This window comes from Ascidiella aspersa, chromosome 9, assembly GCF_963924565.1.
Source record: "Ascidiella aspersa chromosome 9, kaAscAspe10.2, whole genome shotgun sequence".
NCBI classification, from domain to species: domain Eukaryota; kingdom Metazoa; phylum Chordata; class Ascidiacea; order Phlebobranchia; family Ascidiidae; genus Ascidiella; species Ascidiella aspersa.
Genome location: NC_139455.1, coordinates 5,742,782 through 5,770,064, shown reverse-complemented (window position 1 = coordinate 5,770,064; position 27,283 = coordinate 5,742,782). Strand labels below are relative to the sequence as shown.

At 39.0% G+C, this 27,283-nt stretch overlaps 1 protein-coding gene and 1 long non-coding RNA gene across 2 annotated transcripts; both read right to left on the bottom strand.

Moving 5' to 3' along the window:
• Positions 1-282: 282 nt before the first annotated feature.
• Positions 283-18,924, bottom strand: LOC146132052 (uncharacterized). Its single transcript, XM_083397004.1, has 14 exons — positions 18,918-18,924; positions 18,569-18,784; positions 16,134-16,319; positions 14,264-14,443; positions 10,903-11,118; positions 8,359-8,544; positions 6,457-6,666; positions 5,199-5,360; positions 4,603-4,821; positions 3,608-3,715; positions 3,196-3,309; positions 1,673-1,882; positions 409-570; positions 283-323 (listed from the first exon to the last, which is right to left on the bottom strand). Exons 1-14 carry the CDS (start codon positions 18,922-18,924, stop codon positions 283-285), a joined length of 2,217 nt encoding a protein of 738 aa, XP_083253130.1.
• Positions 18,925-19,647: 723 nt separating this feature from the next.
• On the bottom strand, positions 19,648-23,912 carry LOC146132051 (uncharacterized). Its single transcript, XR_014501689.1, has 3 exons — positions 23,775-23,912; positions 21,497-21,636; positions 19,648-19,756 (listed from the first exon to the last, which is right to left on the bottom strand). It is a non-coding gene; the product is annotated as an uncharacterized LOC146132051 (long non-coding RNA).
• Between the last annotated feature and the right edge of the window lie 3,371 nt (positions 23,913-27,283).

Sequence of the window (27,283 nt, the reverse complement as noted above, 5' to 3'; positions counted from 1 at the left end):
TCTTTCGCATGCCGATAAAAGCATAACGCCCTTCAGACAATTATAAATATAATTAATTTTGAATATGCTATGTAATGTTTTACCACAAAAAGCTTACGGGTGGGTGAAATCAAAAGAGCATTCTCACTTATTTTGTCGAGTTAAAAAATGGTTGTTTTGGTTTTGTTTGTACGTCCAGCGCATGATAAACGTTTTGGTAAGTTAACACGGAAACATGTTTCGGTTGACGGGATAATCGCATCAAACATATTGCAAAAGAAAAATGTTTTTTAACGTTGGCAATTATGCATGTCCTGTATCACTTAGCTGACTTAAATATCGAACTGAAGATAGAAAAAAAGTGCTCATAAGCCATTAAGCAAAAAATAACAGAAACTGCTCTTAACCGGTCATCATGTGTATGTTTACCTGTTCGTTTGAACACACTAAAAACCCTCTCGTGCACGTTTTGCTCGTGTAAGTCGGCAAGCATGCCTCCAATAGCTTCACAGCTTTCGCTTGCCTCGGCGTAGTTGCGATTTTCCACGAACAACTTGTATTCCTTGTCGTTCAACGTGAAGGTTTTTCCAACTAAGTCATACGAAGTTTGTCATAAAAGGGCATTTAAAGGTAATTCTTAACGAATTTTTCGAGACGCTATGACTGCGTCACTGCCATTAGAAATGTCCGAAAGTACGGATCGGAGCCTATACCCAATGCCAAGCGTTATAGTGTCGGTACTCGCCCGATACTAGGGGAGTATCGGTGCTAATCCGAAGCATAATTAACATTTCAATTTCAGCCATGATTAGCAAACCAACGCAGCGATTCAAACTTGAGAAGTATATATTTATCGAAAATTATAGGTCAACAACAACTGGAGGTAACTAAACTTTAACCCTTAAGCAAATTTTGGTATAATAACCTGGAAAAAATACCATTGAATGTTTCAATTTCACCTTTTGTGCTTGTCGGAGCATAGCAATGACGTCATTTGGTATCGGATCGGATCGCGATACATTTGTCCAAACTATCGGGTATCGAACAGCCCTAACTGCCACTTTATGTAATACTATACTAAAAATATTTATCCCTAAGATGCGATTGTTTAAACTCTTAAATTACTAAATGCGTCAAATATTTGCATTAGGCGTAAAACGTTTACTATTTCTAGTTAAATTCGACAAAAATATCAGTTTGGAAGTGCTACCCTGCCGTAAGCCATCGCAGACTCACCGAATCTGTTGATCAATGATGGCAGCAGGGCAGGCTAGAAAAACAACTAGCCTGCAGTGAGGTTCGAACTCACGAACTCCGGTCAAGCCGGGACCGTCGCTCTACCAACTGAGCTATGCAGGCTCAGAGAGGAGCGAGTCGAAACCATACGCCAATGCTTGATCAATCTGTTAGTACAAGCAACTTCATATTGAAATTTCCGAGAAATTCTTTAAACCCAATGCAAACCACCGAGCAGGGAAAGTCATTGGGTTGGACTTCCTGCATGTAAGTCGAAAACAATCCTCATCCATTTTTAACAATTTTCTTGCGTTATCTAGGTGCCTTTATACGCCTAAACAGTGTTTTAAAACCGTTTTAACATTTAATTTTAATTTCAGAGTTCAGAGTTATACATGCGTTGAATATTCCTTAATTAGAACAGCACTACGATAAACTGCAATAAGTAATATCTTACCGGGCGAATTATTACACTTAGGTTGATTACAGTCTCTCCGCTCGTAGTTTTTTCCCTTGCATTCCAGTACGTTGTGTGTGGAGCCGGGGCAGGGGCGTATTCGGCGCTGCTGGACCGACCCACAAGTGGCCGAGCAGGCCTCCCAAGGGCCCCAAGCGCCCCAATCTCTCCACTGTCGTTGTCCTGTTGCAGGGGGAGCTGTAGGAATTCCTAAACAGTCCGACAATGATGTATTATCGGTATTGCTAGATAAGCTAGGTTCATTAATATCTGGAATTTTAACCAAGGAGTTTAACAACTTTAAGTGTATTTCAAGTTACTGCAAACTAAGCGAAATTCAAGTCGCTTTTAACTAATAGCAGCCAGGTTCCCGAACCGTTAAATCAGTAAACACTTTTAATTATATTAACCCACAGAAAAAAAGCGAAACTGAACAAATAGGACACAAACTGATAAATGATTGCAGAAAAGAAATTCTAGTCCGACTGTAGCAGCAAAATTTGCCGAACTCTGTGTCCCAACTCAAGGTCCGACCCTACAGCCTGTATTTCACTCAGTTGCGTAACTAAAGCGAGGTGCATATTCAGCAATCCACTTATTGGGGTGTCAGACAATGTATCATTCGCAACACGTGGTTGGCAATTGTATCTTATTTTACATATTTGCCTTATAAATTTCGAAATTTGGTACTTTGCATGTGCACGTCGGACCTGGAATTTCGGTATAGTCTTACTTGAGTCCCGAATCCCGAGTGCGACTCCGACTCCGCATCTAAAGTAGTCAAGTCATTTGCCAAAATAGGTCTACAAGCTTTCCATATTTGCACCTTTAAATGTCTAGAGTAGGGGTTCCCAACCTTTTTACGATCTCGTACCACTTGGACGCTCTGTAGTGTTACGCGTACCACTTTAGCAGAAAAATAATTTTATTGAATCATATTTTTATCTATTTTTAGCTTACAACTAGCATAATTCAACGCTATTAGATTATATTTATCAAGAGCAATCATTTGGTATAATTAACGCCCACTGTACCACAGCGTTGTACGCTTTACAAAGCAACTGTGCTCCCAACATTTTTTTTTAAGTATGCATTGTTTCCTGTTTTTTGAAGATTGCATTGTTTCGAAACAACAGGAATAGTTACCTACAATAAGAATGGGCTTCGGTTAATTTTTTTTATTTAAATAAAACCAAAGAACAAAATATAAAGTTATGAATCCAGGGTTTTGTGAAAAAAACGGGTGCTCCTCGCGTACCACCTGGAAAACTTTTGCGTACCACTAGTGGTACGCGTACCACAGGTTGGGAACACCTAGTCTAGAGCCTATAGATAGTTAAAAATGCAAATACGGAAAGCCTGTATTTTTTTTAAACAATTAGGTCGGAACAAAAAAAAAAAAAAATTAGGTTTCCGAGTTGAAGCCTATATAGGGGTTAATTCGATAAAATGCGACGAACATGAAACCTAAACCTTTAAACTCTAAGTTAAACTTAAAATGGTAGCGTTAGAAATCAGATTACCGTTCTCACAAATATTTCCGTAGAATCCGTCGCGGCAATCACAACTGTAAGGCAACGGCGTTCCGATGCAGGTTGCTCCGTTTAAGCAAGGCAGAGTGCTGCAATGATCGGACACTAAAACAGGTAAAATAATTATGTAACAATCGGGCCTCAAAATTGAACCGACTGGAACACTAACAAATGGTTAAAAAACAATGCAATCAATGTTGTAAGATATCTTGAACAATACAAAAAACACGATAATCTACATGTATGGGTGCACCTTCAGTCACAAAAGTTGTATATCAAATATTCTTATTAACACATGATAAATACACGCGTATTTCATTTTAAAACGAACGATGAACCGATGTTTGTTGAAACCGATATTAATTTGTGCGTTTGGCTAAAACATATTCGTTAGGCATCTTACCTGTTTCACAACGATCTCCGGTATAACCACCCAGGCATGTACAGCGGCCATCCGTTCGGCATGTTCCCCCGTTATAACAAGGGTCAGTATTATCGTTGCAGCGTTTGTCTGGTTACAAAAAAAACTACAGTAAATGCTTAAACATCTTTAGATGACGCGTTATCTTTCCAACAACTAAATACTCAGTAATCAACTTCGTTAAACTTAAAAGACTCCGCAATTTTACGCTGAGTCAAAAACATTTATAAACGACAGTTGTACAGCTTCCACGAAACACATTACCAGCGCTAAACCAGTTTGCTATAGCCTAGCAGGGGTGGCCAACACGTGGCTCGCGAGCCGCATGCGGCTCTTCGCCCAGTTATATTTCCTTTTTTAAGTTATGGATTATTGTCGGTTTCGAATCATGCTGGTTGATATACGACATTATATTAAAAAATGTGCATTTTTTTCTTCTTCTAAATTACAATTTTGTCTATTTATCGAAATAAAGGCAATTTTTTCGCGTTTCGCGCGATCGCCTTGTGGAGTGAGTAAGAAATGGGGTGATAGGCTCATTCATTTCGTCCATGTGTGTAAAGTATGGCTCTTAACGGTTAACCAAGTAATAAATGCGCGTCCTGGAATCTGATTGGTTGGCCACCCCTGGCCTATAGCTTATTTTACTACGCAATGTTGCGAACAAGTAACATCAGCGGTGTAATGTACTGCCGACCTTGCATTCATTCAAATCAATACATTTTCTGAATTTAATCATTTAAGGGTAAAGGCAGTATTGTAAAGTTTATCGATTATATCGAAGTCTCATATTAAAGGCTCGTACAAGTCATTTCAGTCATTTGTTAATTCTTGTTGAGTGTATTGGTTTCCTTGTTTAAGCGCATCGAATTTATTTTAATTTCTAACGTCAGTTTGTCAGCATATGAACTAATAATTTATTGTTTTAATATGTTTTTTTCTTAACGTGTAACAAACGGTTCAAAATATAAACTCACCGCGCTCGCAAATGTATTGAAACCGCAGGTTGCAAAACGCTTTTCTCCATTTTCCAAGATTCATGTCTAGTACAACACAAACCATATCTTTTCTTTTGTAGTCTGTTGGCGTCCAACGATGAAACTCCTCTTCGTTCTCTATGTTAATCACTCTTGAACCGCTGCTCCAATGCCAACCAATTTCGTCTGTCCATCGCATGCCAATAAAAGCATAACGCCCTTCAGACAATTATAAATATAATTAATTTTGAATATGCTATGTAATGTTTTACCACAAAAAGCTTACGGGTGGGTGAAATCAAAAGAGCATTCTCACTTATTTTGTCGAGTTAAAAAATGGTTGTTTTGGTTTTGTTTGTACGTCCAGCGCATGATAAACGTTTTGGTAAGTTAACACGGAAACATGTTTCGGTTGACGGATAATCGCATCAAACATATTGCAAAAGAAAAATGTTTTTTAACGTTGGCAATTATGCATGTCCTGTTTTACTTAGCTGACTTAAATATCGAACTGAAGATAGAAAAAAAGTGCTCATAAGCCATTAAGCAAAAAATAACAGAAACTGCTCTTAACCGGTCATCATGTGTATGTTTACCTGTTCGTTTAAACGCATTAAAAACCCTCTCGTGCACGTTTTGCTCGTGTAAGTCGGCAAGCATGCCTCCAATAGCTTCACAGCTTTCGCTTGCCTCGGCGTAGTTGCGCTTTTCCACGAACAACTTGTATTCCTTGTCGTTCAACGTGAAGGTTTTTCCAACTAAGTCATACGAAGTTTGTCATAAAAGGGCATTTAAAGGTAATTCTTAACGAAGTTTTCCAGACGCTATGACTGCGTCACTGCCACTAGAAATGTCCGAAAGTATGGATCGGAGCCTATACCCAATGCCAAGTGCTATAGTGTCGGTACTCGCCCGATACTAGGGGAGTATCGGTGCTAATCCGAAGCATAATTAACATTTCAATTTCAGTCATGATTAGCAAACCAACGCAGCGATTCAAACTTGAGAAGTATATATTTATCGAAAATTATAGGTCAACAACAACTGGAGGCAACTAAACGCTTTAACCTTGAAGCAAATTTTGGCATAAAAACCTGGAAAAAATACCATTGAATGTTTCAATTTCACCTTTTGTGCTTGTCGGAGCATAGCAATGACGTCATTTGGTATCGGATCGGATCGCGATACATTTGTCCAAACTATCGGGTATCGAACAGCCCTAACTGCCACTTTATGTAATACTATACTAAAAATATTTATCCCTAAGATGAGATTGTTTAAACTCTTAAATTACTAAATGCGTCAAATATTTGCATTAGGCGTAAAACGTTTACTATTTCTAGTTAAATTCGACAAAAATATCAGTTTGGAAGTGCTACCCTGCCGTAAGCCATCGCAGACTCACCGAATCTGTTTATCAATGATGGCAGCAGGGCAGGCTAGAAAAACAACTAGCCTCCAGTGAGGTTCGAACTCACGAACTCCGGTCAAGCCGGGACCGTCGCTCTACCAACTGAGCTATGCAGGCTCAGAGAGGAGCGAGTCGAAACCATACGCCAATGCTTGATCAATCTGTTAGTACAAGCAACTTCATATTGAAATTTCCGAGAAATTCTTTAAACCCAATGCAAACCACCGAGCAGGGAAAGTCATTGGGTTGGACTTCCTGCATGTAAGTCGAAAACAATCCTCATCCATTTTTAACCCATTTGCTTGCGTTATCTAGTGGTGCTTTCATACGCTTAAACAGTGTTTTAAAACCGTTTAAAATTTAATTTTAACTCCAGAGTTCAGGGTTATACAAGCGTTGAATATTTCTGATTTAGAACAGCACTATACGATATTAAATCTCACCGGGCGAATTATTACACTTAGGTTGATTACAGTTTCTCCGCTCATAATTTCTTCCCTTGCATTCCAGTACGTTGTGTGTGGAGCCGGGGCAGGGGCGTCTTCGGCGCTGCTGGACCGACCCACAAGTGGCCGAGCAGGCCTCCCAAGGGCCCCAAGCGCCCCAATCTCTCCACTGTCGTTGTCCTGTTGCAGGGGGAGCTGTAGGAATTCCTAAACAGTCCGACAATGATGTATTGTCGGTATTGCTAGATAAGCTAGGTTCATTAATATCTGGAGTTTTAACCAAGGAGTTTGTAACAACTTTAAGTGTATTTCAAGTTACTGCGAACTAAGCGAAATTCAAGTCGCTTTTAACTAATAGAAGCCAGGTTCCCGAACCGTTAAATCAGTAAACACTTTTAATTATATTACCCCAAAGAAAAAAAGCGAAACTGAACAAATAGGACACAAACTGATAAATGATTGCAGAAAAGAAATTCTAGTCCGACTGTAGCAGCAAAATTTGCCGAACTCTGTGTCCCAACTCAAGGTCCGACCCTACACCTACAGCCTGCATTTCACTCAGGTGCGTAACTAAAGCGAGGTGCATATTCAGCAATCCACTTATTGGGGTGTCAGACAATGTATCATTCGCAATACGTGGTTGGCAATTGTATCTTATTTTACATATTTGCCTTATAAATTTCGAAATTTGGTACTTTGCATGTGCACGTCGGACCTGGAATTTCGGTATAGTCTTACTTGAGTCCCGAATCCCGAGTGCGACTCCGACTCCGCATCTAAAGTAGTCAAGTCATTTGCCAAAATAGGTCTACAAGCTTTCCATATTTGCACTTTTAAATGTCTAGAGTAGGGGTTCCCAACCTTTTTACGATCTCGTACCACTTGGACGCTCTGTAGTGTTACGCGTACCACTTTAGCAGAAAAATAATTTTATTGAATCATATTTTTATCTATTTTTAGCTTACAACTAGCATAATTCAACGCTATTTGTAGCTTAAGGCTTAAGCTATAAAACAGTAGATTATATTTATCAAGAGCAATAATTTGGTATAATTAACGCCCACTGTACCACAGCGTTGTACGCTTTACAAAGCAACTGTGCTCCCAACATTTTTTTTTAAGTATATGCATTGTTTCCTGTTTTTTGAAGATTGCATTGTTTCGAAACAACAGGAATAGTTACCTACAATAAGAATGGGCTTCGGTAATTTTTTTTTATTTAAATAAAACCAAAGAACAAAATATAAAGTTATGAATCCAGGGTTTTGTGAAAAAAACGGGTGCTCTTCGCGTACCACCTGGAAAACCTTTGCGTACCACTAGTGGTACGCGTACCACAGGTTGGGAACACCTAGTCTAGAGCCTAGATATTTAAAAATGCAAATACGGAAAGCCTGTATTTTTTTTAAACAATTAGGTCGGAACACAAGTCATTTAACTATCGATGGCCCATACTGAACTTCAGGACAGCCAAGTCACAGCCTTAAGTTCAAATGCGATAAGGCTTGGTACTGAAATTTATACCGAGCACTTATTCAATTTTAGGTGGCCCTAAACTGAACAAAAAAATACCCCTTGTGTTAAGTGCACACGTTTACTCAGCAAAACAGAAGAAAACGTAAATTCACTTTTACCCTGGGAAATAACAACGGCCAGTTTAAACATTGTGCAAGCGTTTAAATCTATAATATGTTTAACATTTCAATACCATATTTAAGAAGGGAGTGCGACTGTTCTGTTGTCACAAGGATCCATAGTTTTTCTATTTTCAAATTTTTATTTCTGTTTTGGTTGTTTGAGTATATGTACGAAATAAACATGACGGAATAAGATTAAATCGACTCTTTTTGACGGTAAACGATATTTTGACCGTAAATCCAACCATATCAATGTACTTACTCTGACAGGTCGGCATATCGGCTGGCCAGTTACCGCCCTGGTTGCATCGCACATGGACATTGGTCCGAGAAAGCTTGAAACCTGCATCACAGCCCAAAGTAGCGAAGCTTCCTCTCGAAAACGTTCCCCGTTCGTTGCCGCCCGACATGCGACCATTCCGAATGTTGATTCTCTTGCAGCGATTTTCTGAAAAGTTGCCAAATCTTTAGCGGAATAATCTATGAAAGCATGTAGCATTACATCAACGTCATATTGAAAACACATATGTTAAATGGGATAAGATTCCTTTGGAATGAGTCCTAAACCTCATTAGATTACCTCCTCTAAACCCTTTGCAATTGGTACTAAATGGCCCAAGTAGCATATAAAACCTTAACAATAATCCTTTACTGGCTTGCGTAGCGCTTCACTGATAGTCTGACAAACCTGAGACACAATTAAGTCTTCTAGAAACACTTTAGATTGGTCACATAAATTATCAAGCTTGTATTGCTCACATAAATTATCAAGCTTGTCGTATGCGTAAGATAAGTCTAACTACCCAAAGGGACAGACTGATATACATGAAGTGTTTGCCCATATAAAGCTTACTGATCAAATTAATACTTTTAGCAGAATCTGGCTCCATCCTCACATACGATACGTGCCCTTACGCAGCAGAGATTTGCAAAACTTTTCTCCTACAGAGAGATTGTCAGCAGAGCTCACTAGGAGCATTTGGCAGGACTAACCAAAATCGTTTCACGTTACAAGTGAGAACAAATAGAGCAGAAAGTCGAGTTATAACTAGTTTAAACTTGCTTCACCACCACTATGAGCTCGTTCAACTTGCTGCGGAAACTGTCGGTCCGAGGAAGATGAAGTTTACCGCATGCCAGTTTTTTATTAAATCCTGACCTGCTTGCCTAGAGTTCACTGCCAAGCGAAAGATGTCGCTTAGACATTCGTGCCTTCATGTTGTTCGCCTATCGTGAGCTAAATAGCGTCTGTTTAAACTGAATTTTTTCGCATACGGCCATAGAGTAGCAGAAAACATAACCGGTATGAAAAAATATTTAGCTTTAAACCGGGTTAAGTTCTTACTATTTCGGCCTTCAGGCCGACCGGTAAAGCTTCTGTTCAAGTAGCCTAAGATAACAGAATGAGTATCAGCCACATATTTGTAAATAAGGGCATAGATCAGGGGCGGCCAACATACGGCCCTCCGGCCCGCGATAGGATTTTGAGCGGCCCGCAGACAGTTTCCGGTTTTACGTGATAATGTGGCCCGCGGCCACAGTCTACTACCGCAATCCCCAATTACTTTCTTACTACGTCAAATAATAGTGATTGTTAGTTATTCTTTAGTTTTTGTTTTGGGTTAAAATTTGAGGACTCCAGCCACAAGATCGAAATAAGAACAACATTAATCACACAGTTCGGAATAAGACCAAAATAGGACTAATATCAAATAGTCGTAATACCGTATAAATCGGCATAAGTCATAAATCCCTAGGAGTAAAACCTAAATGACCAGAATCAGGCCTATAAAAACATTTTACCTAACCCCAAACTTCACCCCTAAGTACATAAATCCACTAATAATTACAACCCTTACCCATTTTCTAACCCCACCCATTATCCACCGGCCACCAATAACCTCAAAACAGGGCCGGAAAATTAGGTGCCAAAACATACCAGGGCGCCCAAAATTCAACACCGAAGCGACCAATGCCATGGCCCCCATTGTCCCATACCTTCTCCCTACAGTTTCAGGCGGCGTGATTGTGACCATATAGGTCTTATTCCGAAGAATTTAGGACTTAGTTCGACAGATTTGTGTCTTTTTTGGACGATTTAGTTATTATTCTGTAGTATGTATTACTGCGTGTTTGGCTTTAGTATGTCGTTGGTGTTAATACTATGGTTTTATTGATTTTCTGCTTTAGGCATTGTTGGCCTCATTGTGTGTTCCAAATTTAGATTTAGAGTTTACATCAATATTTTTTCTTGGATTTTGCCGAGAAACGTAAAGTTTAACAAAGATTTGATGCCGAAGTACTTTTTCAAGTCGGCAAGAAAAAATCAGTTGTTAACGGGGCATTGCAAGTGTTGCTGTGTTTAAAGAGTAGAACATTAACCGCCATTATGCGACAAAACATGTGGGAATGGAAGTACAATTAATTTATCGATCAGGAATCCGGCCCGCCAAGTACTTCAGTTTCCCATTTCAGGCCCGCCGACTAGAGAAGTTGCCCGCCACTGGCATAGATTATAAATAAAATGCCAAGCTTAGTTAATTTAGTTTAATATTGCCTTAAAACCACAACCAAACGTAATGTGTAAAACAAATTACTGGTTGCGTTAAGTTATGTTTACTGGGTATCGAACAAAAGAGAATACCGTGGCAGCATTACTCCATATACTAGTATATACTGTATTAATCGGCTTTAAGGCCAATGAAAGAAGAATTAAACCTGTCTTGAAGAATTACAAAATAGTCAAAACCGTTGTCGGACGTGTATGGGGAAAACACAACAGCTTATATTTTAAGCACGGACTTACCAATACAAGACACTTGATCCAGATTTCGGCTCCACCGCTGGTTATCTCTACACGTAACGGTAATCGATGCATCTGCAGTTCCTTGAATGTGAAACCCGCTGTTGCAATTGAATCTTAATTCGGTGCCAGCGATTCTGTAACCTTGCGTTGTTGCAGGATAGTTGACCTCTACCCGACCGTTGACCAATCGCTCCGAAAATGGCGGACATTTTAGATCTGAAATGAACGCAAAATTTGTTTGACTGCTCTTTCAACTAAATTGTTGAAACCGGCACACAAGTTCCATTCCCGCTTTGTCAAGATATCAACCAATTAACTCCGCCGGTCGCAATGTAGTTCAAGTCATCACGACACATGATTATCCCTGTACACGCCCTCGGCTGTAGCCCAAAACCTAAACAATTTTTTTTTTTGTTTTTTCGACAACAATTCAGCATATTTTCTTTTGGCTTGCACTGTTTAATGGTTTGTAAATACATTTTGTAAATAAATATTGTTGGTTTTGTTGTGATATATTAAAAAAGGCTGCGTCAAACAAAAGATAAAGTCTTGGTTACTAAATGTTTGACTTACATGTCAAGAAGACATTAAAATGCATTGAAACAGTGGTTCCCAAACTTTTTTGACTCGCGGCACACCAAAAAAACAAAAATATTTTAACTATTTCGCGGCATGCTTTTAACAGAACAACAATAGGCTAGAGTTATTTTACAATCGCCCTAAACCCAAGACAAACTATATGTAAATATCTCGAAATCATTATTTGTAATAAATACTGCGAATTTAAGTCTAAAATGCTTGCGTGTATGCCTATTAGTAATACAAATACTCTCTTTTCCAAAATTACAAAAAGTTTCGCGGCATACTTGACAATCTCCCGAAGCGCACTGGTGTGACGTGTCACACAGTTTGGAAATCACTGCATTAAAATAACCGATTTCCAAAAGTGACCACATAAGCCAAAGCTCACTGCGATTTTAGCGGTAAAAATTTGTAAAACGATTTTATGTTTACTTGCCTTGTGCACACGTGGTACCTCCGAAATCCGGTGGACAATCGCAATAAAACCCTGACGGTCCATCGGTAGGCCTACAAGTGCCGCTATGTAGACAGGGATTTGACGCACATTCGTCGGCTACAACAAGAAAAAACACGTTACAACTATTGAACAATTTATCCTAATTTTTGCACATAATTTGCTTGCTTTATGTTGTGTTTTTCTTGTATTTTAGTTTGGTTATTGTTTATAATCGTACGACTTAAACAATTCCAATTGTTTAACGTTCCTTCTTTATGACAACGACATGACTTTCAACGCAAAAATAAAGGAAAACTGCTGATGGGGCAATTACACGACAACGAAGGTTTTCTAAACTACACATGACTACGTCTGGTTCTCATTCGGTCCAACAAACGACAAAAATAATGCTGTTGAAATTTAAAATGTAAATAAACAATGAACGGCCAAACATATTCGGGTATAGCCTACTTACAGCGTTTAGCTTCGAAATGCCGAAATGTTTTCTAATCTGACAATGTTATCACAGACAATATATATTTCATCGCGGTGTCATATAATATGTTTCATTTCACCACTATAGCTTCGTGGGTAAACCCCAGGCGAGGTAGGATATTGGAGGTATAAAAACAGGGGGTACGAAGTTGGATGTTGGGGGTAGTGTGGTTTACACAGTGTTTTAATCACTGAAGTCACTGTTTTTTAATGACTTGTCTTTGACTTAAGACATCTGTACAAATGCCTTTAGCCTACGTATGTTAAAGTGTTATAATTACATTTTTTTAAGCTAAAATGACTTTTGATTCCAATCATTAAATAAACTAAATGTTAACTCGCTATTTGTTCAAGTTTTCTGTGTTTTCTTTGCGAAAAAATGCTTAGAATAGAACGAGTTGCGTTTTCAGACGTTTAATATTACTGTTGATGCCTATGTAGTGACTATAGTGACTAAAAATTGACTTGCTGCGCAAAAATGACTTGGACTGGAACTTGACTTGCCATTTGTGAAAATAATTTGACTTGGACTTTAGTTATTTTACAATTGACTTGACTGGGACAGGAGTCATTTCAAATTGACTTATTTACAACACTGGGTTTATATATCAGACGTGGCTAAAACAGCTGCTTTTAGGTAACCAAATTAGCTTTTGAAACTGCAAAGTTAAGAAACTCGACCGCTTAACTTCATCAAGCTGGCTGTGTTTCTAAAGCAACATCAAGCCATGTTCATTTGCAGCTCGTCAATATATAGGCCTGTAACGCGAAATTTGGTCCGGGGCCAAAACTGATCCGGTCGGATCAATTTTGGCGTTGGAACAGCCGCTAAAACAGGTCCGGCTAGGCCAAAACTGGTCCGGCCTAACCCTAACCCTAGCCCTAGCCAGACCTCTTTTAGCGGCTGTTCCAACGCCAAAATCGGTCCGACCGGACCAGTTTTGGCGCTTGATTACGACCAAAATCGGTCCGGCCGGATCGGGCCAATTTTGGCGTGACAGACCCACTCTCGGTGTCATTTTGGCGAACCAATTTGAAAAATGTTCCGGTAAGCAGCATATCGTCCAACGGTCTGCGTGTGGATCAGAGCCGAATCGAAACTTTATCTAATTGCATTAGCTTAAATATCACCATTCTTTCGTATGCTAGTTGTTCTAATGTACCAGGCTACAAGTAACTGGGAGTACACCAATCAATAACAGCCGACTAATCACGTGATTTTTTTGCAAGCAAAAACAGATTCTTCTTTCATGTAATTCATATATTTAATGTGAGGTTTTTGCCTCGGTTAACTTCGGAAACCAACACTACACAGGAGTCAGAAAGGTCGCTACTTTTGTAATCATTGTAACCCTTTAAATCACTCGTATCAAAACAATTGGTATTGACGAAAACTGTAATTGTTTGGTTACATTTTAAGCAGTCACATGATTTTTCTAAAATACAAAAATAAACCACAAGATTTTAAAAATTACAAGCGGAATGAAAGTCGCTTAAAAGGAAGTTGAACCAGTTTCCAAGAAATTCCATGCAATCCTTACCTACCGATGCCTTCTGCACAACTATGAGCCTGCTACATCTATATTTGTATGTTCAACTCTATTGAATGTAATCAAATACAGCCATTATAATATTACTCGCACTGATGTAAAAATCATCCATTTTTAACCCATTTGCTTGCGTTATCTAGTGGTGCTTTCATACGCTTAAACAGTGTTTTAAAACCGTTTAAAATTTAATTTTAACTCCAGAGTTCAGGGTTATACAAGCGTTGAATATTTCTGATTTAGAACAGCACTATACGATATTAAATCTTACCGGGCGAATTATTACACTTAGGTTGATTACAGTTTCTCCGCTCATAAATTCTTCCCTTGCATTCCAGTACGTTGTGTGTGGAGCCGGGGCAGGGGCGTCTTCGGCGCTGCTGGATCGACCCACAAGTAGCCGAGCAGGCCTCCCAAGGGCCCCAAGCGCCCCAATCTCTCCACTGTCGTTGTCCTGTTGCAGGGGGAGCTGTAGGAATTCCTAAACAGTCCGACAATGATGTATTGTCGGTATTGCTAGATAAGCTAGGTTCATTAATATCTGGAGTTTTAACCAAGGAGTTTGTAACAACTTTAAGTGTATTTCAAGTTACTGCGAACTAAGCGAAATTCAAGTCGCTTTTAACTAATCGCAGCCAGGTTCCCGAACCGTTAAATCAGTAAACACTTTTAATTATATTACCCCAAAGCAAAAAAGCGAAACTGAACAAATAGGACACAAACTGATAAATGATTGCAGAAAAGAAATTGTAGTCCGACTGTAGCAGCAAAATTTGCCGAACTCTGTGTCCCAACTCAAGGTCCGACCCTACACCTACAGCCTGCATTTCACTCAGTTGCGTAACTAAAGCGAGGTGCATATTCAGCAATCCACTTATTGGGGTGTCAGACAATGTATCATTCGCAATACGTGGTTGGCAATTGTATCTTATTTTACATATTTGCCTTATAAATTTCGAAATTTGGTACTTTGCATGTGCACGTCGGACCTGGAATTTCGGTATAGTCTTACTTGAGTCCCGAATCCCGAGTGCGACTCCGACTCCGCATCTAAAGTAGTCAAGTCATTTGCCAAAATAGGTCTACAAGCTTTCCATATTTGCACTTTTAAATGTCTAGAGTAGAGGTTCCCAACCTTTTTACGATCTCGTACCACTTGGACGCTCTGTAGTGTTACGCGTACCACTTTAGCAGAAAAATAATTTTATTGAATCATATTTTTATCTATTTTTAGCTTGCAACTAGCATAATTCAACGCTATTTGTAGCTTAAGGCTTAAGCTATAAAACAGTAGATTATATTTATCAAGAGCAATAATTTGGTATAATTAACGCCCACTGTACCACAGCGTTGTACGCTTTACAAAGCAACTGTGCTCCAAACATTTTTTTTAAGTATATGCATTGTTTCCTGTTTTTTGAAGATTGCATTGTTTCGAAACAACAGGAATAGTTACCTACAATAAGAATGGGCTTCGGTAATTTTTTTTTATTTAAATAAAACCAAAGACAAAATATAAAGTTATGAATCCAGGGTTTTGTGAAAAAAACGGGTGCTCTTCGCGTACCACCTGGAAAACCTTTGCGTACCACTAGTGGTACGCGTACCACAGGTTGGGAACACCTGGTCTAGAGCCTAGATATTTAAAAATGCAAATACGGAAAGCCTGTATTTTTTTTAAACAATTAGGTCGGAACACAAGTCATTTAACTATCGATGGCCCATACTGAACTTCAGGACAGCCAAGTCACAGCCTTAAGTTCAAATGCGATAAGGCTCGGTACTGAAATTTATACCGAGCACTTATTCAATTTTAGGTGGCCCTAAACTGAACAAAAAAATACCCCTTGTGTTAAGTGCACACGTTTACTCAGCAAAACAGAAGAAAACGTAAATTCACTTTTACCCTGGGAAATAACAACGGCCAGTTTAAACATTGTGCAAGCGTTTAAATCTATAATATGTTTAACATTCCAATACCATATTTAAGAAGGGAGTGCGACTGTTCTGTTGTCACAAGTATCCATAGTTTTTCTATTTTCAAATTTTTATTTCTGTTTTGGTTGTTTGAGTATATGCACGAAATAAACATGACGGAATAAGATTAAATCGACTCTTTTTGACGGTAAACGATATTTTCACCGTAAATCCAACCATATCAATGTACTTACTCTGACAGGTCGGCATATCGGCTGGCCAGTTACCGCCCTGGTTGCATCGCACATGGACATTGGTCCGAGAAAGCTTGAAACCTGCATCACAGCCCAAAGTAGCGAAGCTTCCTCTCGAAAACGTTCCCCGTTCGTTGCCGCCCGACATGCGACCATTCCGAATGTTGATTCTCCTGCAGCGATTTTCTGAAAAGTTGCCAAATCTTTAGCGGAATAATCTATGAAAGCATGTAGCATTACATCAACGTCATATTGAAAACACATATGTTAAATGGGATAAGATTCCTTTGGAATGAGTCCTAAACCTCATTAGATTACCCCCTCTAAACCCTTTGCAATTGGTACTAAATGGCCCAAGTAGCATATAAAACCTTAACAATAATCCTTTACTGGCTTGCGTAGCGCTTCACTGATAGTCTGACAAACCTGAGATACAGTTAAGTCTTCTAGAAACACTTTATATTGGTCACATAAATTATCAAGCTTGTATTGCTCACATAAATTATCACACTTGTCGTATGCGTAAGATAAGTCTAACTACCCAAAGGCACAGACTGATATACATGAAGTGTTTGCCCATATAAAGCTTACTGATAAAATTAATACTTTTAGCAGAATCTGGCTCCATCCTCACATACGATACGTGCCCTTACGCAGCAGAGATTTGCAAAACTTTTCTCCTACAGAGAGATTGTCAGCAGAGCACACTAGGAGCATTTGGCAGGACTAACCAAAATCGTTTCACATTACACGTAAGAACAAATAGAGCAGAAAGTCGAGTTAGAACTAGTTTAAACTTGCTTCACCACCACTATGAGCTCGTTCAACTTGCTGCGGAAACTGTCGGTCCGAGGAAGATCAAGTTTACCGCATGCCAGTTTTTTATTAAATCCTGACCTGCTTGCCTAGAGTTCACTGCCAAGCGAATGATGTCGCTTAGACATTCGTACTTTCATGTTGTTCGCCTATCGTAACTATTAACCAGAGCTAAATAGCGTCTATTTTCGGCCTTCAGGCCGACCGTTAAAGCTTCTGTTCAAGTAGCCTAAGATAACAGAATGAGTATCAGCCACATATTTATAAATAAGGGCATAGATCAGGGGCGGGCAACATACGGCCCTTCGGCCCGCGATAGGATTTTGAGCGGCCCGCAGACAGTTTCCGGTTTTACGTGATAATGTGGCCCGCGGCCACAGTCTACTACCGCAATCCCCAATTACTTTCTTACTACGTCAAATAATAGTGATTGTTAGTTATTCTTTAGTTTTTGTTTTGGGTTAAAATTTGAGGACTCCAGCCACAAGATCGAAATAAGAACAACATTAATCACACAGTTCGGAATAAGACCAAAATAGGACTAATATCAAATAGTCGTAATACCGTATAAATCGGCATAAGTCATAAACCCTAAGGAATAAAACTTAAATGACCAGAATCAGGCCTATGAAAACATTTTACCTAACCCCAAACCTCACCCCTAAGTACATAAATCCACTAATAATTGCAACCCTTACCCATTTTCTAACCCCACCCATTACCCACCGGCCACCAATAACCTCAAACAGGGCCAGAAAATCAGGTGCCAAAACATACCAGGGCGCCCAAAATTCAACACCTAAGCGACCAATGCCATGGCCCCCATCGTCCCATACCTTCTCCCTACAGTTTCAGGCGGCGTGATTGAATTTAGGACTTATTTCGACAGATTTGTGTCTTTTTTGGACGATTTAGTTATTATTCTGTCGTATATATTACTGCGTGTTTGACTTTAGTATGTCGTTGGTGTTAATACTATGGTTTTATTGATTTTCTGCTTTAGGCACTGTTGGCCTCATTGTGTGTTCCAAATTTAGATTTAGAGTTTACATCAATATTTTTTCTTGGATTTTGCCGAGAAACGTAAAGTTTAACAAAGATTTGATGCCGAAGTACTTTTTCAAGTCGGCAAGAAAAAATCAGTTGTTAACGGGGCATTGCAAGTGTTGCTGTGTTTAAAGAGTAGAACATTAACCGCCATTATGCGACAAAACATGTGGGAATGGAAGTACAATTAATTTATCGATCAGGAATCCGGCCCGCCAAGTACTTCAGTTTCCCATTTCAGGCCCGCCGACTAGAGAAGTTGCCCGCCACTGGCATAGATTATAAATAAAATGCCAAGCTTAGTTAATTTAGTTTTATATTGCCTTAAAACCACAACCAAACGTAATGTGTAAAACAAATTACTGGTTGCGTTAAGTTATGTTTACTGGGTATCGAACAAAAGAGAATACCGTGGCAGCATTACTCCATATACTAGTATATACTGTATTAATCGGCTTTAAGGCCAATGAAAGAAGAATTAAACCTGTCTTGAAGAATTACAAAATAGTCAAAACCGTTGTCGGACGTGTATGGGGAAAACACAACAGCTTATATTTTAAGCACGGACTTACCAATACAAGACACTTGATCCAGATTTCGGCTCCACCGCTGGTTATCTCTACACGTAACGGTAATCGATGCATCTGCAGTTCCTTGAATGTGAAACCCGCTGTTGCAATTGAATCTTAATTCGGTGCCAGCGATTCTGTAACCTTGCGTTGTTGCTGGATAGTTGACCTCTACCCGACCGTTGACCAATCGCTCCGAAAATGGCAGGCATTTTAGATCTGAAATGAACGCAAAATTTGTTTGACTGCTCTTTCAACTAAATTGTTGAAACCGGCACACAAGTTCCATTCCCGCTTTGTCAAGATATCAACCAATTAACTCCGCCGGTCGCAATGTAGTTCAAGTCATCACGACACATGATTATCCCTGTACACGCCCTCGGCTGTAGCCCAAAACCTAACCAATTTTTCTTTTGTTTTTTCGACAACAATTCAGCATATTTTCTTTTGGCTTGCACTGTTTAATGGTTTGTAAATACATTTTGTAAATAAATATTGTTGGTTTTGTTGTGATATATTAAAAAAGGCTGCGTCAAACAAAAGATAAAGTCTTGGTTACTAAATGTTTGAAAAAAGTCTTGGTTACTAAATGTTTGAAAAAAGTCTTGGTTACTAAATGTTTGAAAATTTTTTACATGTCAAGAAGACATTAAAATGCATTGAAACAGTGGTTCCCAAACTTTTTTGACTCGCGGCACACCAAAAAAACAAAAAGATTTTAACTATTTCGCGGCATGCTTTGAACAGAACAACAATAGGCTAGAGTTATTTTACAATCGCCCTAAACCCAAGACAAACTATATGTAAATATCTCGAAATCATTATTTGTAATAAATACTGCGAATTTAAGTCTAAAATGCTTGCGTGTATGCCTATTAGTAATACAAATACTCTCTTTTCCAAAATTACAAAAAGTTTCGCGGCATACTTGACAATCTCCCGAAGCGCACTGGTGTGACGTGGCACACAGTTTGGAAATCACTGCATTAAAATAACCGATTGTCAAAAGTGACCACATAAGCCAAAGCTCACTGCGATTTTAGCGGTAAAAATTTGTAAAACGATTTTATGTTTACTTGCCTTGTGCACACGTGGTACCTTCGAAATCCGGTCGACAATCGCAATAAAACCCTGACGGTCCATCGGTACAAGTGCCGCTATGTAGACAGGGATTTGACGCACATTCGTCGGCTACAACAAGAAAAAACACGTTACAACTATTGAACAATTTATCCTAATTTTTGCACATAATTTGCTTGCTTTATGTTGTGTTTTTCTTGTATTTTAGTTTGGTTATTGTTTATAATCGTACGACTTAAACAATTCCAATTGTTTAACGTTCCTTCTTTATGACAACGACATGACTTTCAACGCAAAAATAAAGGAAAACTGCTGGGGCAATTACACGACAACGAAGGTTTTCTAAACTACACATGACTACGCCTGGTTCTCATTCGGTCCAACAAACGACAAAAATAATGCTGTTGAAATTTAAAATGTAAATAAACAATGAACGGCCAAACATATTCGGGTATAGCCTACTTACAGCGTTTAGCTTTGAAATGCCGAAATGTTTTCTAATCTGACAATATTATCACAGACAATATATATTTCATCGTGGTGTCATATAATATGTTTCATTTCACCACTATAGCTTCGTGGGTAAACCCCAGGCGAGGTAGGATATTGGAGGTATAAAAACAGGGGGTACGAAGTTGGATGTTGGGGGAGTGTGGTTTACACAGTGTTGTAATGACTTAAGTCACTGTTTTTTAATGACTTGTCTTTGACTTAAGACATCTGCACAAATGCTTTTAGCCTACGTATGTTAAAGTGTTATAATTACATTTTTTTAAGCGAAAATGACTTTTGATGCCAATCATTAAATAAACTCAATGTTAACTCGCTATTTGTTTAAGTTTTCTGTGTTTTCTTTGCGAAAAAATGCTTAGAATAGAACGAGTTAAACGTTTTCAGACGTTTAATATACTGTTGACGCCTATTTAGTGACTATAGTGACTAAAAATTGACTTGCTGCGCAAAAATGACTTGGACTGGAACTTGACTTGCCATTTGTGAAAATAATTTGACTTGGACTTAAGTTATTTTACAATTGACTAGACTGGGACAGGAGTCATTTCAAATTGACTTATTTACAACACTGGGTTTATATATCAGACGTGGCTAAAACAGCTGCTTTTAGGTAACCAAACTAGCTTTTGAAACTGCAAAGTTAAGAAACTCGACCGCTTAACTTCATCAAGCTGGCTGTGTTGCTAAAGCAACATCAAGCCATGTTCATTTGCAGCTCGTCAATATATAGGCCTGTAACGCGAAATTTGGTCCGGGGCCAAAACTGATCCGGTCGGATCAATTTTGGCGTTGGAACAGCCGCTAAAACAGGTCCGGCTAGGCCAAAACTGGTCCGGCCTAACCCTAACCGTAGCCAGACCTGTTTTAGCGGCTGTTCCAACGCCAAAATCGGTCCGACCGGACCAGTTTTGGCGCTTGATTACGACCAAAATCGGTCCGGCCGGATCGGGCCAATTTTGGCGTGACAGACCCACTCTCGGTGTCATTTTGGCGAACCAATTTGAAAAATGTTTCGGTAAGCAGCATATCGTCCAACGGTCTGCGTGTGGATCAGAGCCGAATCGAAACTTTATCTAATTGCATTAGCTTAAATATCACCATTCTTTCGTATGCTAGTTGTTCTAATGTACCAGGTTACAAGTAACTGGGAGTATACCAAACAATAACAGCCGACTAATCACGTGATTTTTTGGAAACAATAGACTCAACGCAGCCATAACACACCCGTGAATTCACATCCATCTCCGCATAAGCAATTTAACATGATTCGCTCAGCTCTAGTGTAGACGGGTCTTAATAGCAGAGCTAGCAAATACAAACCGAGTAGCCTACACTCACAACAAGGCTCGTCAAGAACAGTGACGTCATCCAGGCTAACAACGCCCGATCTTGCGACGAAGGAAATGGATTGACTTTGTGCGGGAAGTATTGGAACTTCGGCCGGTTGCCACTCGCCACGAGGCGTTGAAACGCTCCACCTTTGAAGGAAATAACATGTTACTATGGTTAATATCGACCCGAGCTTACCAGTATTGCTATCCGAAACTAGGTATTTTATTCGTAATAATTTACCTTTGTTGGTAGGCTACGCAATATTTTGGGAACATCTATCCGTTTCAATACCAAATGACCTTATGTTATTACTAATTGACCAACTTCTAAACAGAAATGTAATATTTTTTGATTAATAAGCGAAAATTGCTTTGGCGCTGGAAAACATTCGTTATCTTTAATATTTATATCCAACTTAGAAAAAAAAGTTTTTTTTTAAAGTTGAAAACGTCCAGTTAGATTGCAAACCATGTCTGAAATGCTAAAGTTAGTTTGGTTTTGGATCGGCACCGATTCCACTTGGCATCGGGTATCGGCTCCAATCTTATTTTATTGGACTACTTCCAGCTGAAATCCCTTCTAGGAGTCAACTGTTGTTAGTAAACAGTTATAGCTAATAAGGTTGGTTAATTTTTTGGTAAACAGTGATGTTTATTTGTTTTTTTTTTCAAAATTTAGTGAATAAAAAAATGAACTAACGCCAAAAAAAATTGTTGATAAAAATCACAGTTTGTTTCCACCAGTAAGGCTGCGGAGTCGGTTTGTTTTGCCGGAGTCGGACTCGGGACCAGGGCTGCGAGAGTCCGACTCCCGAGTACGACTCCGGCCAAAATGTAAGATCTTGTCTCGAGTCCAGCTCTGACTCTACAGCCTGTATTTTACCCATTTACGCAACTAAATTAAGGTGGAAATTCTGCAATTCACTCATATTGGTTTCCTAATTGATCCACCCGCAATACATGGTTTAATAATATTTTACCATTTGCTATTACGCTTTTACAACTTATTTTGCCGCCTTAACAGTTTTAAAATTTGATACTGCGCATGCGCACGTCGGACTCGGGACTCGGGTAGTTTTACGCGGTCTTACTCAAGTCCCGAGTCCGACTCCGGCAAAACAAACCGACTCCATCGAGTCCCGAGTCCGACTCCGACTCCGCAGCCCTGCTCGGGACGCGAGTAAGACGGCGTAAAACTACCCGAGTCCCGAGTCCGACGTGCGCATCCACAGTATCAAATTTTAAAACTGTTAAGGCGACAAAATGTAAGTTGTAAAAGCGTAATAGCAAATGGTAAAATATTTTTTAACCATGTAATGCGGGAGGATCAATTATGACACCAATATGAGTGGATTACAGAAAATCCACTCTAATTGCGTAAATGGGTAAAATACAGGCTGTAGAGTCAGAGCTGGACCCGGGACTCGACAAAATCTTAATTTGGCTGGAGTCGTACTCAGGACTCGGGAGTCGGACTCGGGTTGTTTTTAACCGACTCCGCAGCCCTGTCCACCAGTACGCTCAAAGCCATCACAGACTCGCCGAACCTGTCGATCAATGAGGCAAGCAGGGAAGGCTAGAAAAACAACTCGCCTGCAGTGATTTTCAAACTCACGACCTCCAGTCATATCGGGACCGTCACTCTACCATGGAATTTGATACGTAAGCCGTAATCGTTGGTCAAAAAGCAGCTTCATAAGGGCTAGATCACCTTGGTAAACACACATATGTGTGTGAAGGTTTTGTTGTTTTCACTAGTTCTGTTTTTAGTGACAGATCGACAATAGCTATACTCAGGGAGGGTAAGGTTTTCATGGACCTGGGAATGTATGCTAGTCAGAGGCCTATTGGACTATTTACATTCTGTTTATTTTTCCAACCACAATTACTTGAAATAACATTGATTTATTCTCTTATGAACCAGATTTAATTAATATGTTTTATAGCTTTAGAATTTAGACAAGGCAAAGCTTGTCTTCGCATAGTAGCTTCATGTTGTGAAGTAACAAACACGCACTGACGTCACAAGCTTATGGTCGAAAATATAAAAATAAACCTGGTGAATATTTACTCTAACCAATGAAACTATCTCGTATCAGAGATGATATTAGATTAAAACTTGACAGTTTTTTAAAAAGATAACTTAAGTTGTTGCGGTGGGCCTATTTTTTTGTGGGCCTGGGGCTGCGACCCCCTCAGCCCCCGCCTTAATCCGCCCCTGGCTATACTGCCAAACGAAATCGTTTCACACTTATGGTATATGTCAGTCAAGTGGAAGGTCGAACCTTTTGCGCGAACCGATTTTTACCGCCAGTTTCGATCGGATGGCGAGCTTAAAATGGAACTTGAGGCACTTTTCCCGCTCCACTGGAAATCCGCGAGAGAAAAGAATGCGAGGCTTGGTGCCGTACGCGTTGGTGCGCAGCGCATAACCTGCGAAAAGACCAATGTCAATTTTGTTTGCTTTCAGTTAAACCGGGAGGTTGCTTAAATTTAAACTTACTTAAAGGGATTAGATCCTGTGAAGACATTTACAGATCGCCAAAAGTTAACAGTTTTTAAGCTGTCCACATACAACTAAATTACTCAGAGTTGACCATAATTCGAGTTTACTAGGTTTTCGTATAGCCTCTTAAAACTTACCCGAAAACTTCTGTATTTCTAATAACGTACACAAAGTTTGTTCATAAATCTATAATTTCTTATTTCAAAATCACCAATCGCTCGAACTTAAATGTCACCACTAATTTAAAGTTACTTTTCAATTAATCTAAAATTGTCCATAATTTAACTTTACTGAAAATGTGAAGATATAAATTAGTACAGTAATTTTTTAACTCGATTCACATTTCAAGTGGTTCACATTTCAAGTTTAATGTCATTTTTTAAGGGTGAACCAGCAGAGATGGTCATCAGGGATGACGTATTTATTTTTATTCGTCTATCGATTTTGCCTTTCGGTGAGTGAATTTCAGGACATCTGTAGAATAGCAGTAAATCAGGCGGTCGAAAGGCGTGGCATGAAATACACACGCTGCTGGACAGTATCGCCGATACATTACGCGTCAATATAAGCCAGTGTTATAAAAAAGTAATTTTGAAATAACTTTAGTCAAAGTCAAGAGTTTTTCAATAAATCACCAGTCAAGTCCCAGTCAAGTAATAATTAAAGCATGTCAATTCGAAGTAAAGTCCTTGTCATAAAAATTAAACGCTAAACTACTAAAATTGAATAACTAGCTCGAACAATAATTCAAATGAAAAATAGCAAAACCCAACATATTTATGAAGAAAAATTATGATATATTACCCAATTTTATAGCAAAAATGCCTTACAAATCCCTTTATTTTAACCCAAGTCATTTATCCGAAAGACTAAATTCAAGTTAAGTCAGAAGCCTAAAATATTTAAGTCAAGTCAAGGAATTTGAAAACAGTGATTTAAGTGCTTCCAAGTAAAAAGTCATGGCAACACTGATATAGGCTTACTTCTTCTGCCCTGCCAGGTGTTCCATTCCAGATAACGGTTCCATTCGCTGTTCTCTCCGTTTAAGTAGCCACAGGTGGGATACCTGTACGATTCGAAGTCACAGCTTGGATCGACTGCAAATCAAGTCAATGGCTTGTTTTATTACGGTAAATCTCTGCTTGACATGCAAGCAATGCCGTCTGCTCGTCCGCCACAAATTATCCGGCGACCGACGCTTAAGGTTATATCAGAGGCCACCAACACTTTTCAGAGACCTGCAACACTTTTTTATGGCCGGAAATAATCGTTAATCAAGTGTTGACGCGGGATACAACTTTTGCGGAAACCAATTGACAACAACCCCTAATTACTCTTCAATTAAGGAGTAGCACAAAACCTATTGAGAAAGCCATGACATGTGCGAATTTTACCCAAATTTCAAAATACACGTTTAGCATGTATAGTATGAATAAACTGCGAACGATTTGTGTATCACAAGCTGAAGATAAATTCTGGCAGCACAATTCGTTACACGGCTGTCAGCTGCACATTTTGAAGTAACGTATACCATAATTTACGTCATTACCAAGAGCTAAATGAACTCTTCGATAGGCAGATGTAGATCCTGGATTTTTGTTTTGGGGGTCGAAATTTTTAGAGATTAGGTCACAAAGTTACTTCATAACGTTTCGTCATAAAACCATTATTTTTAGGCAAATTCGTCCGCAAATATGCCGCTTAAATCTAAGGTTTGTGACGTATTAAGAATGAGGCACATAAAATACATAATTATATTATATTCTAGTTTAATAGAAATGTCATTTTAAAGAGTTTAAGCGTTCACACAGCAAAAGATGATACCTAATGCATAGCGCATTTCGACTGAATACATTCCCTGGCCTAAAACAAACAAAATCTAGACGGGGTTGCGGTTGTTGTATATTTTGCCAGGGTTGTTTTTTTCAGAGCCTTTACTATGGGTGGTTCAATAATTGGGTCATTATTAAAAGGGTTCTTTACGAGGTTAATTTTTGTAGTATTATATATTACACTTTGGGTAATTCGTTTTGGTAAGTTGTACTTTCTCTTGACTTGTTTTTGCAAGCAAAAACAGATTCTTCTTTCATGTAATTCATATAATTAATGTGAGGTTTTTGCCTCGGTTAACTTCGGAAACCAACACTACACAGGAGTCAGAAAGTTCGCTACTTTTGTAATCATTGTAACCCTTTAAATCACTCGTATCAAAACAATTGAGTTTGACGAAAACTGTAATTGTTTGGTTACATTTTAAGCAGTCACATGATTTTTCTAAAATACAAAAATGAACCACAAGATTTTAAAAATTACAAGCGGAATGAAAGTCGCTTAAAAGGAAGTTGAACCAGTTTCCAAGAAACTCCATGCAATCCTTACCTACCGATGCCTCCGGTACAACTATGAGCCTGCTGCATCTATATTTGCATGTTCAACTCTATTGAATGGAATCAAATACGGCCATCATAATATTACTCGCACTGATGTAAAAATTGTAAGGAAAACCCGACACTGGGCTAGTGCTTCTTATTTAAATTTATACCTAGGGAAACCGTGTAGATTCTTATTGGCTTATATCAGGGGTCGGCAATTCCTGGCACGCGTGCCACTTGTGATGATATTTCAGGGCACGTCAAATGATTTAACACGCACGAACAATGTGCAACCATTACATCACTACTACATCATTAACATTATTATTACTTCACTAATTTCGATTCGGAGTGTTCGTGCCAAAAATTAATGTCCGTACTGTTGTATTTAACATTATTTTTTGTGGGCGATAAACTTGTTGTTCACGACTAACCGTTCGCACTACGTCACAATGCCTAAAAAGTGGCGTGTGCGTTAAAGCCACTGATCTCTATTCATAAAAGCGTTAAGCTAAAAGAGTAACTGATAGTTAAAACTTCTAGGTGTCGGCTGAAAAGCGTCGAAGTAGATTCCGAACTAGCGGGCAGCACAGTATTGTGTTCGTGACAGTTCGTTTTTTTCAGCAGGATTTGAGTATATTACAGAAATTGGCGCTTGTCTACAATCCTACCATAATTTATTTATTTTACCACTAACGAAACGAGGTGTCAAAGGTAAAATTGTAAGGAAGGCGTAAATATGTAAGAATAAATATAATAATAATAATAATACTGGACCCACCCAAACCCAAACGCTAACTCTGACCCTAGCCCAAACATTGTTAGCAATATAACCACAAAATGTAGTAGGATTCTTGACCAGCGCCCAGAATTTTACTTAAAAATTTGGTTTAATGGCGTCTCCCAAGAAACGTAA